An 18,744-nucleotide genomic window follows, 5' to 3' on the forward strand; every position below is an offset into this window, starting at 1 on the left:
CTGAAACAATATGGTTTCACTGTCACTGCATTGAATTGAATTGGATGGAGTTAATTCAGTAACAAAAAGCTGACGGTTCTTTTTAATGATTAAAGTCAAAGGTCAGTCATGCTAATTGTGGAGTTCCTCAGAGAAGTTGCTCAGGATCCCTATTGTTTTACATTTTAAAAAATGATCTTCCTTTAGTTTTAGATAAAGCTCAAATTTCAATGTACTGTATGCGGATGATGATATGTAGTAGGGTCAACTACAGATGAAACTAGAAAAAGTGCTCCTCGGAGCACAGGTCTCCGCCAGGTCAGGTAGGTTATTGTGAGCCAGCAATGTTCGGAATTTGGCAATAGAATATGGAATATGAAAAATTGGATCACCTAACTATATAGATAATGTGTACTGATATGCGTGAAGTTTGGACAAATCTTTTAGGAGTAATAATATTTACAGGGTCCCCACACATTTTTAGCAATGAATTTCCAAAACTTTTCCAAAACTTTTCCAGAATATTTAGCCCAATTTCCAGGCCTATATAACAATCATTCGGCGCAATAATGTGTCTCTTACTCCTATGTAGAATGCCCAAAGATAGGCAGTGTAGCAAAAATAAAGTTTGAGACATACATTAGGCTGCCGTCATTCGGCGAAAAACTACTTATGTTACATTTTTCGTGTAATATTATTCATGTTTATGAAAATGTTTTGTTTTAACAAAATCAATAGCCAAAAACAATTGCATAGCCAAATATTTTTCCAGGACCCTTGATAAATTCCAGGACCTTTGATGATGTTTGATCAATTTCAAACCTTTTCCAGTACTGGATTTTTTTATTTTTTATTTCAAAATATTTCCAGGAATTTCATGACCGTGGGGACCCTGTATTTAAAAAATGGTTTTACATAAGGGCCGCTATAAAAGGCAGATGTGAAAAAAGCAGGGCAAAAGTTTTTCCTTGGCCTCTAGGGGAGTATGCATACAGTTTTACACAGATCGGTGCAGTTATAGGTAAAAACACAAATCGGCCTGTTATAGCGCCACCATGAGGCTGATTTGAAAATGTTCAAGTGGCATTTCTTCTTCGGCCGAGTCAGAATGTGCGTGCAAGGCCTGGGCCGTGGCGTCGCGGTCCAGGCACCCTCGGTTGAAATCCCTTAACTGACAGCGTGTCGCGGGTTCGCGTCCCGTTCCCGACGACCTTTGCTGCGTGTCTTCCCCCATCTCTCTCCCCGTTTCCTGTCAGCCTACTTTCACTGTCCCTCTCCAAATAAAGCTATAAAAAGCCCCAAAAAAAAATCTTAAAAAAAAAAAAGAATGTGCGTGCAAAATGTCATGGAAATCGCACGCTGTGTTCATGATTTTAGGCATTTTATTCAAAACGGAGTACTCCTGCAAACTTTGGAAGCCAATCTTGGCCAATCAGGATGGAATATGAAAAATCTGAAAGAACAGTTTGGTTTAACTCTTGACTGACGAGTATCGCTGGCAAGGGTAGCCATAGATGATGTTTAACTCTGGCAGTCAATGAGCTAATGGCTGTAGACATACTTTGTACCGATTTGTGTAATGTTTGGACAAAATCTGTAGGAGTATTGTCAAAAAAAATGTTTAGCTAAAATCGGCCTCCTGGTGGCGCTATAACAGGCCCAAAATTTGGGACCGAGGTTCTGCTCTGGCATCCAGGGAGTGTGTGTGCACAGTTTCACTGCGCTCAAGCCAATGGTGCCGGAGATTAGCTGTTCACACACACACGCGCGGACGGACGGACGGACGGACGGACGGACGGACACACACACACACACACACACACACACACACACACACACACACACACACGGACGGACGGACGGACGGACGGACGGACACACACATACACGGACGGACGGACACACACACACGGACGGACGGACGGACAGACAGACAGGGTGCAAAACATAGTCTCGGCCATGCCTTTCAGCCTGACGGAGACAATTAATAATATTTTAGGTAATGAATTTAAGTAGTAGAATGGGTGAAGAGTAATAACGTACTTAATGTTGGTAAGACAAAGTCTATTGAATCAAAGTATCAGATGATATCTGAACCAAAACTTAACTTAAATATAAAACATATATTCCTATTGACCATTGATTATCATGGTCCCATCATATTGATGATAATTGTGAGTAAAATAGTAAGGGCTGTTTCAGTTACAAGAAGAATGTCTAAGGGTATGCTATCAGATGTCATTAGACAGGTCTTAAATGCTTTAGTTCTGTCACAGAAGTTGTTCCAAATAAAGCATGTAAAAGACATGCATGACAGACTTTCAATATTTGTATAGATTTTTGACAAAATTGCGTGCACATTACATAGACACACACTTAGGACAACAAACACAAAAAAGAAAAGAAAAACACAAGACAGGTGATTAACTGTTAGTCAGAGGTAGCCTGGCTCCAGACCATAGACCCTGCCCACTCTCTGAGTGGACAATCAGGCAAAGTCAGAGGTCCTCTTTTTTAATTTTTTATATAACTTTATCAGAAATGTAATATTTGCATAGTCTCCAAAGATATTATATTATATAAAATATTATCCACACATTTAGCTCATCATGAATATCAAACAAGATTCAATAGAAGAAAGGTTTATATTACATCTGTTATACAGACTAGTAACTAGTCTGTCTGTGCGCACTCAAAGTATGATGTGCTCTGTTCACTTCATGTGGGTCAAAAACTGTAACATTTTCGGGACTGCTCCGCCATTTCCTTTATCTCTGAAAAGCCTATTGAAAGGCAACATTCCATGCAAAGTTTGTTGCAGTGTTGCGTGTTAATGGGTCAGACAGTGTGGGGGAGAGAGTTATTAAGAGTGACTATCGTAAGCCAGGTGTGTTGTGTTGAATGACATGGATATGTCCTAACTCTTAACTTCAATCTCCCTCTGCCAAATCCCGCTGTCATTCAACCATATCATTTTTGTTGTTTTGGCCGACTCCCACTCCTGCTTCCAGGCTGCCGCCAGCCATGCCTCTGTCGACAGGTCCTCAGGGATGGACCTGCATATGAGCAGCTTTTGTACCGCATTGTTGTATGGGTGGCAACCCGTTGTGGTGGTGTTGTGCAGGATATGCCAGTCATGTCTACGGGCTTTCCTTGCTAGGGCGAGGGTAGCAGCTCTCTGGATGTTCTTTTTATTTGTCTACCCAGCATGCCTCCTAAGATACTCTGGTTGGACTCCACTGAGAGACCATGAAGGAAACTAACGAAGAGGTCCAGGTGGCCATTATTACTCCTCCGAGCTTTTTTATCAGCAGCCTTCAGGAAGTCAGACAGGGAACAGTCGCTGTTGTAATTGCCACCTCCCAGGAATGTCTTCAGTACCTTCATGTTCTTATTTGTGAAACAGTGGAACAGGTAGACTGCAGCCAAAAACTCCTGGATGCTCAGATGAACAAAACAGTAGACCGTTTTCTGGAAGACTACACTCTCTCTTTTTAAGATCTCTGTGCACACTCCTGAGTACAGTGAGGCCTCTTTGACATTAAGACCACACTTTTCCAGGTCTTTTTGGTAGAACATGGTGTTACCTTTCTTCAAATGTTCAAACGCCAGCCTGCTCAGCTTCAGAAGAAACTCCCAGTCAGTCTCCATGAGCTCCTGTTGATTCACCTCATGTGTCTCACCATATTTCTGCTTCTTTCTCTTTGTCTGAATAACTAGGAAGTGGCAGTATATCTCAGTCGGGGTGTCGGGTAGAGGTCCTCCCTTGTGTGTCCTCACCATGTCATGCAGAACAATACCAGTGATTAAACAGAAGAGAGGGATGTGAGACATGATGTGGAGGCTCCTTGATTTCTTCACATGTGAGGTGATTCTGTTTTCACTGACTGTCTTCTTTATGAATTTTGGAATGTTTGAAAACATTTTTAGTGGTGAGAGGCTTGACTTCGGGAAGAAATTCAGTGGTGGTGAGAGGCTGGTCTGACTCTCACCACTGAATCTCTTCCTGAAATACTCCTCCTTCTGGGGGTCTGTGAACCCTTGTACTTCTGTCACCATGTCAACACATGCAGGAGGGATCTGATTAGCTGCTCCAGGTCTGGTAGTTATCCAGAGGAGAGCTGAGGGGAGTAGATTCCCCTTGATCAGGCTTGTCAACAACACGTCCACTGATGATTTCACTGTGACATCAGAAACAATGTCTTTGTTGTGGAAGTTCAGTGAAAACCTGCTTTCATCTAGGCCATCAAAGATTAACGCAACTTTCAAGACAGCGAGCTCCTCTGCTGTGACCTTCTTTAATGTTGGGTGGAAAACATGGATCAGTGTGAGAAGACTGTACTGCTCATGTCTGACCAAGTTCAGCTCCCGGAATGAAAAGGGAACCAGGAGATTTATATCTTTATTTTTCAAACCCTTTGCCCAGTCCAGAGTGAACTTCCGCACAGAGAATGTTTTTCCAATGCCAGCGATGCCTTTGGTCAGAACTCTTCTGATGGGTGTCTTTCTGCCCAGTTGGGGGGGTTTAAAGATGTCACTGCAGTTGATTGGTATGTCACTGGGGGTCTTCTTCTTGGAAGCTGTCTCTAGCTGGCACATCTCATGTTGGTTATTAACCCCTTCACTCTTTCCCACTGTGATATTGAGCTCTGTGTAGATGCTGGTGAGGGAGGTTCCAGGCTCTTCAGTGACGCCTGTCACACGATCAAGACTGTTCAAACTGCTCTTATAATCTTTTAAATCCACATATGCTGTGAGGAGAGAAGGAATATATATTTAAAGACCTGTAAAGGAAATGTAATGATTCATTTTAAACACATAATATAATAAAAAGAAAACAAACAAAATAACTATAAAAGAACAATGACTAAAAGCACGTAAAATGTCTGTGAGCTATGTAGTAATGAATTGTGAAGTTATACAATTTAAACCGGGACTTAATCACGACTAATTGTGTACACACAGTTGACAGACAGATACTCAAAGATGTTTTTATTTTTTTTAAGACTGATAATGTATAGCATAGAACCTTCAGTATGTATTGTGCAATTGAAACATTCTGACTTTGTAGAATTCTACAAAAAGTGGTGTGGTTTCAGTGACACGGACCCAGCATTCAGAGCAGAGTGAGTAGAGGAAAAAATACTGCTTTTTTTTAAACCAAATTGTATGTACTTGGTAATTATTATTTTTGTCTTTTTCAAACCATTCAAATTTGGCAGTGTGGTTTATAACACATTATTCTGTGGCGTGACAAACTGAGAATAAATATTATTACTGCTTTACAGGGTTTTTAAACGTTCAGCTTTATATGCACATTATTAATGCCTAAAAACAGCCAAAATAAATACAATTGGGTACCATAATTTCCGGACTATAAAGCGCACCTATATACGCCAGGCAAATTTAGGGAAAAAAACAAATGTGTACATATACAAGCCGCACTGGACTATAAACCACAGGTGTAAAATCCATAGGTTTAGAAGGTGTCCTAGTGGCCGTTAGCTGTAAAAATCCATAGATTAGGCGCACCTTTGTATAGGCCGCAGGGTTCAAAGCATGGGAAAGAAGTAGCGGCTTATAGTCTGGAAATTACAGTAATTTGTTTTTGTCCAGATAGATAAGTTTCAATTTGGACATGGATACTTTTAAAACAATTTGGAGACACCCCTTTTTCTCCCCAATTTAGTTGCCAATTAACTCCTCCCACAGCTAGTCACTGCTGTTGTACCCATACTGGCTCACCTGCCAGTGAGTGGCCCCGGCCGGGAGGACTTAGTGACTCAGTCCTACTTCTCCCGTTCAACATTCGACGCTGTTAGGCTCTTCCCCAGCCGGTAAGAGTACAAGCAGCGACAGATATCACTCTCCCTGACTGGCTACCCTCCCCCGAACATTTGTGTTCGTACAGACGCTCGGCAAACTGGACGCACCGCGGTGGATTCAAACCCCTAGACTATGGTGGCAGACAGGTAGGTCTACTTTACCCCTACACCACCCAAGCGCCTGACATTTCAGTTATAACATGATATGTTAATTTGTCCAGTCTTACTTTGTCCACTTCTAGTTCGGCTGGGTGTCTTCAGTCCCGGTGTCTTCTCTCTGTGGGGATGAAAGCAATTTATTATGACTATACAATATGCTTAAATGACTTATATACTATTATTAATATTCATGAATGCATGTATTTCCATAATACACGCTGTTTTCCTACTGCATGATGCTGGCATATAATTATGGTGTCATAGAAAGACATTCCTAAATCTCCCTTTATCTCGAGTTTGATCCGGTGAAGAGATCGAATTTTTGTCATTAAATGCACAAACCTATTTGACCAGGAGCACGCACACCTCAACAAAGTTTTCAAAGGCTCCCGACTCACACCTAGCAAATTAACATAGAAATAAGCTTTAGATGCATATCAATTGTCCGTGTGACTTGCAGTGTAGGTGTTAAGCGACGTGCGCATCACGTCATTGAAATAGAGTGCAAGAACATACCAAATGAGCATTGCATGCCAGGTCGCAACTCATGTCCGCGACAAATGTTTCTGCCATTTTATGTATTTTTCAAAACAAACTTTTTGCTACTACTTCCACAAATGTTGTCCAAATCAGTACACTTTATCTCTGTAGTCATCTGATCAAGATGTATCAGTCACATTTTGTAGATTCCATTCCAGTTGGCTATGACTGCCTTTCACATTTTTCGGGCCCTGGGTAGGCAACCTGACCTGGCGGGGATCTGCTCTCCAAAGCACTTTTGTAGTTCTCTAATGTTTTTGTTTAAAAAGGGTTTTGGGGTTTGTTTTTGAGTAGTAATTGTAGTGTCATTATTATGATCAGTAACTGTAGTAGTAGTAGCAGCAGCAGAAGCAGCACTGTAGTGGTACTACCATTTACAATTTCGGAATTTACCAGATGCTCTTATCCAGAGTGACTTACAGTAATCACATACATAGAATGCAAAATGATAGTGTAGTGCCTGAGGAAACTGGGATCACAGGAAAAATCACACCCAGTGTGAGTAAGCGGTGCCTACTCTGTTTGATGAGTGTGTGTGCTGTCATTCAGTTGGTACAAATCTATTTGATGTGTGGGCGCTGTCATTCAGACTGGTATTGAGGCGGTACTAAAAGAGTATTTGTACTTTTTTAAATCAACTTTTAAGAATTTTTACTCATTTAAACCATGTTTAAGTATTTTTACTCATTTGAAGTACTACTGAGTATTTTTACTCAATTTAAGTACTCTTAAGTATTGTTACTCAATGTATTTACTTGAAGGTATTTTTAATCACTTTATTAACTTTAAAGTATTTCTTACTATTTTTGACAACTTTTAAGTATTTTTACTCTTTTTTTCAACTTGTAATTATTTTTTACTAATTTTGAGTACTTTTAAGTATTTTTACTCTATTTAAGTACTCTGAAGTATTTTTACTCAAGGTATTTACTTTTAAATATTGGTACTCACTTTATTTACTTTTAATAATTTTTACTCACATTGTAGATCGTGTGTGTGTGTGTGTGTGTGTGTGTGTGTGTGTGTGTGTGTGTGTGTGTGTGTGTGTGTGTGTGTGTGTGTGTGTGTGTGTGTGTGTGTGTGTGTGTGTGTGTGTGTGTGTGCGTGCGTGCGTGCGTGCGTGTGTGTGTGTCTAAACAATATACTATCAAAATAATGGCAGGTGAGTCAGTAGGATACTACAGCAATTGGGGAGAAAAAGGGGGTAAAAAATAATTGGCTACTCTAAATTTAAATTTAAAAAAAGATAAAAAAAGAATGAACCTGTAGCATCTGTTTAAATAACAAGCTATCGAAATTACATTCTTAACATTGTAGTCAAAAGCCTAAGTCACAAAAAACATGAGAACGAGTGATCAAGATATATCTTGGGCAGTCACTAGCATCAATGGAGGCAGAAGGTGGCAGGAAGGGTACCGTAGTCCAGGGGCCAAGCCATATTTTGGTACCACCTAAAGTGACCGTAAAGTTTTTGTATTTTTGTCTTCCTACATGTCTCTAGTTTATATTTTGGTATGATAACCCTTCCAATCTTGTAGCTTAATGGCAGTTATCACTACCTACCGGCTAATGTATCCGGTAGGAGACACAAAGTAGAATCTTTGTGTCTCCTACCGGAAATAAACCCTGGCATCAAATTATTGCGACAAAAAACAAAATATATCCATGTATTCAAAGCTTCATGGGGTGTGCAATTGATAACTTCTCAGATTTTTGGTGTTTGCAAAAAGTCTGCTTTCCATAAGCTTGTAAAAGTTGACCCTCCTTTTGTCTAGGGTGGTCATAGCTGAATGGGAAGAGAGTCCCCCTGGGAAACTACTATTGCCCTTTAAGGTAGCTTTATGCTGTGAGCTTGGGGCGGCATAGCTGAATGGTGAGAGAGCCTGCCTGGGACCGCAGTCCCCAGTTGTCCCAGGCCTGGCCAGCAATGTGTCAAATATGACTGGTCGAAGTGTCCTTGAGCAAGACACCCAACTTAACTGCTCAGCGCCCCTTGTGGGCAGCGATCAGCTGGGTTGAGCTGAAACCAAATTGTCCCCGCTTTAGAAAGTAGGTCAAAATGTATTAAAGTAAAGGCAAGACACCCAACTTAACTGCTCAGCGCCCCTTGTGGGCAGCGATCAGCTGGGTTGAGCTGAAACCAAATTGTCCCCGCTTTAGAAAGTAGGTCAAAATGTATTAAAGTAAAGGCATGGGAAGCTTCTGGTAGCGGTGCGTGCGTGCGTGTGTCCGTGTCCGTAAAATAACTGTTTCTGAGGACATCATGAAGTCTTGTTCCAACAAGATAAAGTATATGGTACTTGTACATATCTAAACAGGAAAACGGGTCAAATTTGAGTCTAACACAATGGAAGGGTTAAAGTCCTTTTCAATGGATGTTCAGCAAATGTTACTGTTTCAATCATCTGTCTGGTTAATTCAAACCTCTGATCAGTAGAGTGGTGTCCATCTTTGAAGTTCATAGGTGTACCCATAGAGGTGTCACTCTTCATGGACACACAGCTGGGTACAGGAGACTCTGCTCTCTGCTGATGAACCCTGGTAGAAAGAGAGAATGAATATTATTTACAGTAGTGTATTCTTTTTTTAATGAAATAATCCACAGCCTTCGGCCGTTCCCACCTCCTGGCAAGGATAATTAAGTCATCTGGCTATACCAAACTAAAGCCCCGTTCAGATATACAAGACTTGCAGGCAAAGTGTCGGCATATTTGATTTCTAGCTGCTGCCTCTGCCTGGTATCGTTCCCTTCCCAGTGCAATGAGAGAATCTAGCCTACTCTTAAGTTGCTACAGACACTGGTTTGAACAAAAGAGCAAAGTTTGTGTGAGTACTTTGATGGGAAAGCGTCGCGATGGAGAAATCACATCCAATTCTAGGGCGCTATAACAGGCCAATCTGAAAAGTTTGGGGCAAAGGTTTGGCTTTGGGGTCCAGGGAGTGTGCACAGCGACCGGGCCAACAGCGCCGGAGATTAGCTGCTCACAGACAGATGGAAACCCACACGGACGGACGGACGGACGGATAGGGTGCTAAACATAGTCTCGGCCATGCCTTTCGCCGGACGGACACAATAAACACCTGATGTGAATCACTCGTTACCTCATACTGCCCGCTGCCTCTGTGATCCGGTCAATTTGAAGAATTAATCCAGCGTTTTAGAACATGGAGAATGCAGAGTAGGCCTAATCATCATACAGTAACTGTTAGGCTGAAGATCCAATACTACATGTCATGTAATGGTTTAAACTTTCATCCTATGTGCTGAACCCTCTTTGCCATACCTGTCTGTAGACTGTGTGCCATTATATTTATACTGTATCTACTTAAACGAGGATTGACTTCCGCCTCGCCGCTGAAGCCATACCCACAGCACTGATTTCGACTAAACACAACAACTACACACCACGTCTCGCCAACACAGTAGCGACAACGTGCGCGCTGAATTTACGTGTGCATTAGGCAACGTCACATTGATCACTACACATTTTCCACGTCGCAACATAATTAATTCCACTCACCACATTACGGATAAAACGGAAGGGGAAACAGTTTCGTACCGTTTACCGTGCGCACCACCGACACCGAACGCCGACGGGTTTAGCCGAAACAACACGAAGCGGCCGCCATTGAAACTCCGCATCTCTGCATCGCCAGCACAACAACACAAGCGCGTCCTTCGCTTCAACCCCCCCCCCCCCCCCTCTCTAACTTACCTTTTTGATGACCGAGGCCGTTGCTTTCACTTCAGTCATGTCTGTGTCACAATATGTCCGTCATTCATGTGCCATGTACATCCCAAACACAAAACAAAACACACAGCCGACTTTCTCATGTCCCCACAACAACTACACAATCAGCACACACTGGCTATCTGCGTTGCCACGTTGCCCGAAGACAAGCACAAAACACAAGAAAATATCAGTGTTGCCACATTTGCGCCAGAAACAAGCAACCACCTTCATGAAAAAAAAAACAGGCGAAGGGGTCCGCCATGTTCCACGGGGGTCCGCGGAGGTACCAACACTCCCAGGGGGTCCCCCCCCCCAAAAAATAAATAAATATATATATATCTTTTTTTTACTTTTCTTTTGGAAATTTACATCCCAAGATTTTGGTACCCCGTGCGCGGCTAGCGGCGGCCGGCCCGCTAGTAATTGATAGAATAATGTGTGCTTAAGGTAGCTTTATGCTGTGAGCTTAAAGGGCAAGACCACTTTGGTAGAAGTTTGGGCTGTGTAGTTACCTTGCCATGATGTAACTCCAAAGGTGGACAAGAAATAAAAAATAATTGCTCCATTGATTAGAAATTGATAATTCAAAATATGCTCCTCATTTACTTACATTGTACGGTAAAACAGCTCTCAAAGTCACTCTTTTAGCACATAAATGAACACAAACAAAGTTGATTCAGACAATATAGAACATCACCAAACCCAGTACTGTTTTTTTTTTTTAATAAAAATGTTAACTTCCTGTTGATTTTGCTATTTTATTAAGAAGAAACCCTGGAATGGATTCGCGGATCCGGATCCGGATCTTCAAATAGTAAAATCAGCAGGAAATTAATATTTTTATAAAAAAACAAAACAGTACTGGGTTTGGTGATGTTCTATATTGTCTGAATCAGCTTTGTTCGTGTTCGTTTACGTGCAGAGCCGGCGCGCCCTATTAGGCAGAGTAGGCAGTTGCCTAGGGCGCCACTAGGGGGGGGGGGCGCAAAAAAAAAAAAAAAAAAAAAAACTTTTTTTTTTTCTTTTTTTTTTCCAGAATCTAGGTGGCGCTGTGGCAGAAAACGGTGGCGGTGCGGGGTGGCGGTGCGGGGGGGCGGGCGGGGGGGGGGGGCGCCAGGAAAAATATTGCCTAGGGCGCCAAATTACCTAGCACCGGCACTGTTTACGTGCTTAAAGAGTAACTTTGAGAGCTGTTTTACCGTACAATGTAAGTCAATGAGGAGCAAATTTAGAATTATCAATTTCTAATCAATGGAGCAGTTATTTTTTATTTCTTGTCCACCTTTGGAGTTACATCATGGCAAGGTAACTACACAACCCAAACCTCTACCAAAGTACTATTGCCCTTTAAGGTAGCTTTATGCTGTGAGCTTGGGGCGGCATAGCTGAATGGTGAGAGAGCCTGCCTGGGACCGCAGTCCCCAGTTGTCCCAGGCCTGGCCAGCAATGTGTCAAATATGACTGGTCGAAGTGTCCTTGAGCAAGACACCCAACTTAACTGCTCAGCGCCCCTTGTGGGCAGCGATCAGCTGGGTTGAGCTGAAACCAAATTGTCCCCGCTTTAGAAAGTAGGTCAAAATGTATTAAAGTAAAGGCATGGAAAGCTTCTGGTAGCGGTGCGTGCGTGCGTCCGTGTCCGTGTCCATGTCCTCCCCCTTTGATACACAGAGCATGAGAGCAACCCACATTTTTAAATAATGGATGCAACAGCCAATAATATCTGCTGGGTCTGCTTCAGAATTTACTAAAATGGTGACAATATCCTTTGTTGTGTTAAAATAACTGTTTCTGAGGACATCATGAAGTCTTGTTCCAACAAGATAAAGTAAATGGTACTTTGTACATATCTAAACAGGAAAACGGGTCAAATTTGAGTCTAACACAATGGAAGGGTTAAAGTCATTTTCAATGGATGTTCAGCAAATGTTACTGTTTCAATCATCTGTCTGGTTAATTCAAACCTCTGATCAGTAGAGTGGTGTCCATCTTTGAAGTTCATACCGAGATCCCTAGACCTGTCACTCTTCATGGACACACAGCTGGGTACAGGAGACTCTGCTCTCTGCTGATGAACCCTGGTAGAAAGAGAGGATGAATATTATTTACAGTAGTTCATTTTTTTCTGAATTATATAATCCACTGCCTTCGGCCATTCCCGCCTCCTGGCAATAACTATGTTATCTGGCTATACCAAACTAAAGCCCCGTTCAGATACAAGATTTGCAAGCAAAGTGTCGGCATATTTGATTTCTAGCTGCTGCCTCTGCCTGGCATCGTTCCCTTCCCAGTGCAGTGAGAGAATCAAGCCTGCCATTAAGTTGCTACAGACACTGGTTGGTTTGTGTGAGTACTTTGATGGGAAAGTGTCGCGATGGAGAAATCACATCCAATATAAAAACCTGATGTGAATCACTTGTTGCCTCGTACTGCCCGCTGACTGTGTGATCCGGTCGATTTGAATAATTAATCCAGTGTTTGAGAACATGGAGAATTCAGAGTAGGCCTAATCATAACTGTTAGGCTGAAGATCCACTACATGTCATGTTATGGTTTAAACTTTATGGGGAGCTGGTCTGTCAGTAATGTGCTTCAGAGTCAGACCAGCTCCTGGAGTGACAGCATAATTGCTTTGACCTACTTTTGCGCAGGGCACTGGCATGATGTAATTCATTATTTGGGATCTGTGTAAGATTCCAATAGTATAAACATTTTAAATGGCTTTCATATACTCTTAATATTTATTTCAAATGATATTTGGCCTTATATATCAAAATTAGTTCAGTTGTGGCTATTTTATGGGTGTTCATTTTAATAAATAAATTATGAATTAACATTTTCGACAATTCAAAGAAACGTTTTCAGAAATGTCATGTACACGTCAGTGAAATTAATTGCTGGTCCTACTGTAAATGGACGGTTTCATAGCTGTTTCCCTCAGCAGAAAACCATTCATTCTCCTCTTTTTTATTAATGTATTATGTTCTGCAACAAACTTATGCCCCCACAATATGTGATTAAAATGTTGCCATTTTAGTACAACAGGGCCCTTCCACAAACTTTGGATGCCAATTATCATAGCCAATTGGAATGGTATATAAAAAGTATGACAGATACATGTTTATCACATGATTCTAGAGAACTGCAAATCAGCAAATGTTACTGTTTCACTCAATCATCTGTCTGTCTGGTTAATTCAAACCTCTGATCAGTAGAGTGGTGTCCATCTTTGAAGTTCATACCGAGATCCCTAGACCTGTCACTCTTCATGGACACACAGCTGGGTACAGGAGACTCTGCTCTCTGCTGATGAACCCTGGTAGAAAGAGAGGATGAATATTATTTACAGTAGTTCATTTTTTTCTGAATTATATAATCCACTGCCTTCGGCCATTCCCGCCTCCTGGCAATAACTATGTTATCTGGCTATACCAAACTAAAGCCCCGTTCAGATACAAGATTTGCAAGCAAAGTGTCGGCATATTTGATTTCTAGCTGCTGCCTCTGCCTGGCATCGTTCCCTTCCCAGTGCAGTGAGAGAATCAAGCCTGCCATTAAGTTGCTACAGACACTGGTTGGTTTGTGTGAGTACTTTGATGGGAAAGTGTCGCGATGGAGAAATCACATCCAATATAAAAACCTGATGTGAATCACTTGTTGCCTCGTACTGCCCGCTGACTGTGTGATCCGGTCGATTTGAATAATTAATCCAGTGTTTGAGAACATGGAGAATTCAGAGTAGGCCTAATCATAACTGTTAGGCTGAAGATCCACTACATGTCATGTTATGGTTTAAACTTTATGGGGAGCTGGTCTGTCAGTAATGTGCTTCAGAGTCAGACCAGCTCCTGGAGTGACAGCATAATTGCTTTGACCTACTTTTGCGCAGGGCACTGGCATGATGTAATTCATTATTTGGGACCTGTGTAAGATTCCAATAGTATAAACATTTTAAATGGCTTTCATATACTCTTAATATTTATTTCAAATGATATTTGGCCTTATATATCAAAATTAGTTCAGTTGTGGCTATTTTATGGGTGTTCATTTTAATAAATAAATTATGAATTAACATTTTCGACAATTCAAAGAAACGTTTTCAGAAATGTCATGTACACGTCAGTGAAATTAATCGCTGGCCCTAATACAAATGGACGGTTTCATAGCTGTTTCCCTCAGCAGAAAACCATTCATTCTCCTCTTTTTTATTAATGTATTATGTTCTGCAACAAACTTGTGCCCCCACAATATGTGATTAAAATGTTGCCATTTTAGTACAACAGGGCCCTTCCACAAACTTTGGATGCCAATTATCATAGCCAATTGGAATGGTATATAAAAAGTATGACAGATACAATTTTATCACATGATTCTAGAGAACTGCAAATCAGCAAATGTTACTGTTTCACTCAATCATCTGTCTGTCTGGTTAATTCAAACCTCTGATCAGTAGAGTGGTGTCCATCTTTGAAGTTCATACCGAGATCCCTAGACCTGTCACTCTTCATGGAGACACAGCTGGGTACAGGAGACTCTGCTCTCTGCTGATGAACCCTGGTAGAAAGAGAGGATGAATATTATTTACAGTAGTTCATTTTTTTGTGAATTATATAATCCACTGCCTTCGGCTATTCCCGCCTCCTGGCAATAACTATGTTATCTGGCTATACCAAACTAAAGCCCCGTTCAGATACAAGATTTGCAAGCAAAGTGTCGGCATATTTGATTTCTAGCTGCTGCCTCTGCCTGGCATCGTTCCCTTCCCAGTGCAGTGAGAGAATCAAGCCTGCCATTAAAGGAGGAGTTCACCCAAAAAATGACATATTTTCTATCAATTGCACACCCCATGAAGCCTTGAATTCATGGATTTATTTTTGTTTTTGTGGCATTCCTAAGCCAATAATTTGATGACCGGTTGTGTATCCGGTAGGAGACACAAATAATCTACTTTGTGTCTCCTACCGGATACATTAGCCGGTAGGAGACGGGAATCAAATTATTGGCTCAGGAATGCCACAAAAACAAAAATAAATCCATGGATTCAAGGCTTCATGGGGTGTGCAATTGATAGAAAATAAGTCATTTTTTGGGTGAACTCCTCCTTTAAGTTGCTACAGACACTGGTTGGTTTGTGTGAGTACTTTGATGGGAAAGTGTCGCGATGGAGAAATCACATCCAATATAAAAACCTGATGTGAATCACTTGTTGCCTCGTACTGCCCGCTGACTGTGTGATCCGGTCGATTTGAATAATTAATCCAGTGTTTGAGAACATGGAGAATTCAGAGTAGGCCTAATCATAACTGTTAGGCTGAAGATCCACTACATGTCATGTTATGGTTTAAACTTTATGGGGAGCTGGTCTGTCAGTAATGTGCTTCAGAGTCAGACCAGCTCCTGGAGTGACAGCATAATTGCTTTGACCTACTTTTGCGCAGGGCACTGGCATGATGTAATTCATTATTTGGGACCTGTGTAAGATTCCAATAGTATAAACATTTTAAATGGCTTTCATATACTCTTAATATTTATTTCAAATGATATTTGGCCTTATATATCAAAATTAGTTCAGTTGTGGCTATTTTATGGGTGTTCATTTTAATAAATAAATTATGAATTAACATTTTCGACAATTCAAAGAAACGTTTTCAGAAATGTCATGTACACGTCAGTGAAATTAATCGCTGGCCCTAATATAAATGGACGGTTTCATAGCTGTTTCCCTCAGCAGAAAACCATTCATTCTCCTCTTTTTTTATTAATGTATTGTGTTCTGCAACAAACTTATGCCCCCACAATATGTGATTAAAATGTTGCCATTTTAGTACAACAGGGCCCTTCCACAAACTTTGGATGCCAATTATCATAGCCAATTGGAATGGTATATAAAAAGTATGACAGATACATGTTTATCACATGATTCTAGAGAACTGCAAATCAGCAAATGTTACTGTTTCACTCAATCATCTGTCTGTCTGGTTAATTCAAACCTCTGATCAGTAGAGTGGTGTCCATCTTTGAAGTTCATACCGAGATCCCTAGACCTGTCACTCTTCATGGAGACACAGCTGGGTACAGGAGACTCTGCTCTCTGCTGATGAACCCTGGTAGAAAGAGAGGATGAATATTATTTACAGTAGTTCATTTTTTTGTGAATTATATAATCCACTGCCTTCGGCTATTCCCGCCTCCTGGCAATAACTATGTTATCTGGCTATACCAAACTAAAGCCCCGTTCAGATACAAGATTTGCAAGCAAAGTGTCGGCATATTTGATTTCTAGCTGCTGCCTCTGCCTGGCATCGTTCCCTTCCCAGTGCAGTGAGAGAATCAAGCCTGCCATTAAGTTGCTACAGACACTGGTTGGTTTGTGTGAGTACTTTGATGGGAAAGTGTCGCGATGGAGAAATCACATCCAATATAAAAACCTGATGTGAATCACTTGTTGCCTCGTACTGCCCGCTGACTGTGTGATCCGGTCGATTTGAATAATTAATCCAGTGTTTGAGAACATGGAGAATTCAGAGTAGGCCTAATCATAACTGTTAGGCTGAAGATCCACTACATGTCACGTTATGGTTTAAACTTTATGGGGAGCTGGTCTGTCAGTAATGTGCTTCAGAGTCAGACCAGCTCCTGGAGTGACAGCATAATTGCTTTGACCTACTTTTGCGCAGGGCACTGGCATGATGTAATTCATTATTTGGGACCTGTGTAAGATTCCAATAGTATAAACATTTTAAATGGCTTTCATATACTCTTAATATTTATTTCAAATTATATTTGGCCTTATATATCAAAATTAGTTCAGTTGTGGCTATTTTATGGGTGTTCATTTTAATAAATAAATTATGAATTAACATTTTCGACAATTCAAAGAAACGTTTTCAGAAATGTCATGTACACGTCAGTGAAATTAATCGCTGGCCCTAATATAAATGGACGGTTTTATAGCTGTTTTCCTCAGCAGAAAACCATTCATTCTCCTCTTTTTTTATTAATGTATTATGTTCTGCAACAAACTTGTGCCCCACAATATGTGATTAAAATGTTGCCATTTTAGTACAACAGGGCCCTTCCACAAACTTTGGATGCCAATTATCATAGCCAATTGGAATGGTATATGAAAAGTATGACAGATACATGTTTATCACATGATTCTAGAGAACTGCATATCAGCAAATGTTACTGTTTCAATCATCTGTCTGGTTAATTCAAACCTCTGATCAGTAGAGTGGTCTTCATCTTTGAAGTTCATAGGTGTACCCATAGAGGTGTCACTCTTCATGGAGACACAGCTGGGTACAGGAGACCCTGCTCTCTGCTGATGAACCCTGGTAGAAAGAGAGGATGAATATTTTTCACTTTATGTTTAGTGAATCATATCAGGCTTATAAAGTTAACATAGAACATATTCAGCTGTAAACATTGACCACAGCTATTTCTCATCCAGGAGAGGACAATTAACAGCAACTCTTCTACTTCATACTGACAACACAACTTATTTAAAATGGAAACTATATGTGCAGTATGAAGTGAAATTAATCTGAAACATTACCCGCAGCAACCCGCAGCTCTGGAGCCACATGCGGCTTTTTAGCCCCTCCCTAGTGGCTCCCTGTAGCTTTACAAAAAATATATGGAAATTAACTGTTTATGCCATTTTAGTACAACAGGGCCCTTCCACACACTTTGGAATGGTATATGACAGATACATGTTTATCACATGATTCCAGAGAACATTTGTTTGTGAGTTTTGGGGAAAATATGTAGGAGTAGTAGCACAAAGTTAGGTGGATAAGCTATTTAGGTGTGGGCGTGGTACAACATTGTATCGTATGACCTACTTATAGGCCAAAATGTGAAACAGCATGTATTAGCGCCAACCATGAGGCTGATTTGAAACATCTGGGACTGAGGATGTTCCTTGGCCTACTAGCAGGTTCAGCTCAGGTTCAAATTGTGCATGTTCACATTATTGTGTGCGCGTGTGTGTATGTGTGCGTGCGTGCGTGCGTGTGAATCCTCTCCCTTTGATCCACAGAGCAACCCACACTTTTTAAATGATGGATGCCACAGCCAATATTATCTGCTGGGTCATATTTGCCCCATAACACCACAGATGTTACTCTTTTGTTTTCTTTAGAGACCTTCAGAATTGACTGAAATGGTGACAAAATGGCCCTGATTCATAATGAGGGTCGTAAATATGGTGTAAATGAAGTTCGTAAAGGAGGTCGTATTTTTGGTACTCACTAACGGACGCGCGATTCAAAAGGGGTGTCGTATATGACAGAGACGTGCGTATGACCAGTTCTATATTATAATGACAGCCAGCTGGGCGTGATGATCCCGAGAGGTTCATTTACATTGCTCCACGCCCCATTTTGCACCATAAAAGGCGTGAACCGTGACTCAGCAGTTTCGCTCTGATCAAATCTGTCACTTTACTGAACAGTGTTGCCATGTCCGCTTATTATAAGCGAATCTGAGCTTATTTTTCTGTAAAG

General features: G+C 41.1%; 1 protein-coding gene across 3 annotated transcripts in view; it reads right to left on the minus strand.

Moving 5' to 3' along the window:
• Window positions 1–2,476: 2,476 nt before the first annotated feature.
• The window catches only part of LOC311060801 (protein NLRC3-like), a 31,356-nt gene continuing 15,088 nt past the window's right edge, over window positions 2,477–18,744 (minus strand). For 2 of the 3 annotated variants that reach the window (XM_084079135.1, XM_084079134.1), the window contains exons 5-12: window positions 17,455–17,568; window positions 16,225–16,338; window positions 14,675–14,788; window positions 13,437–13,550; window positions 12,199–12,312; window positions 8,928–9,041; window positions 6,032–6,081; window positions 2,477–4,730 (exon numbers count right to left, since the gene is read on the minus strand). In XM_084079135.1, coding sequence (XP_083935261.1) covers window positions 3,136–4,730; window positions 6,032–6,081; window positions 8,928–9,041; window positions 12,199–12,312; window positions 13,437–13,550; window positions 14,675–14,788; window positions 16,225–16,338; window positions 17,455–17,568 — 2,329 coding nt within the window. In that variant the 3' untranslated portion in view covers window positions 2,477–3,135. The remainder of the gene's footprint in view (window positions 4,731–6,031; window positions 6,082–8,927; window positions 9,042–12,198; window positions 12,313–13,436; window positions 13,551–14,674; window positions 14,789–16,224; window positions 16,339–17,454; window positions 17,569–18,744) is intronic. The other variant, XM_084079136.1, reaches the window with a different exon arrangement.

This window comes from Gymnoscopelus microlampas (assembly GCF_963454915.1).
Source record: "Gymnoscopelus microlampas genome assembly, chromosome: 14".
NCBI classification, from domain to species: Eukaryota; Metazoa; Chordata; class Actinopteri; order Myctophiformes; family Myctophidae; genus Gymnoscopelus; species Gymnoscopelus microlampas.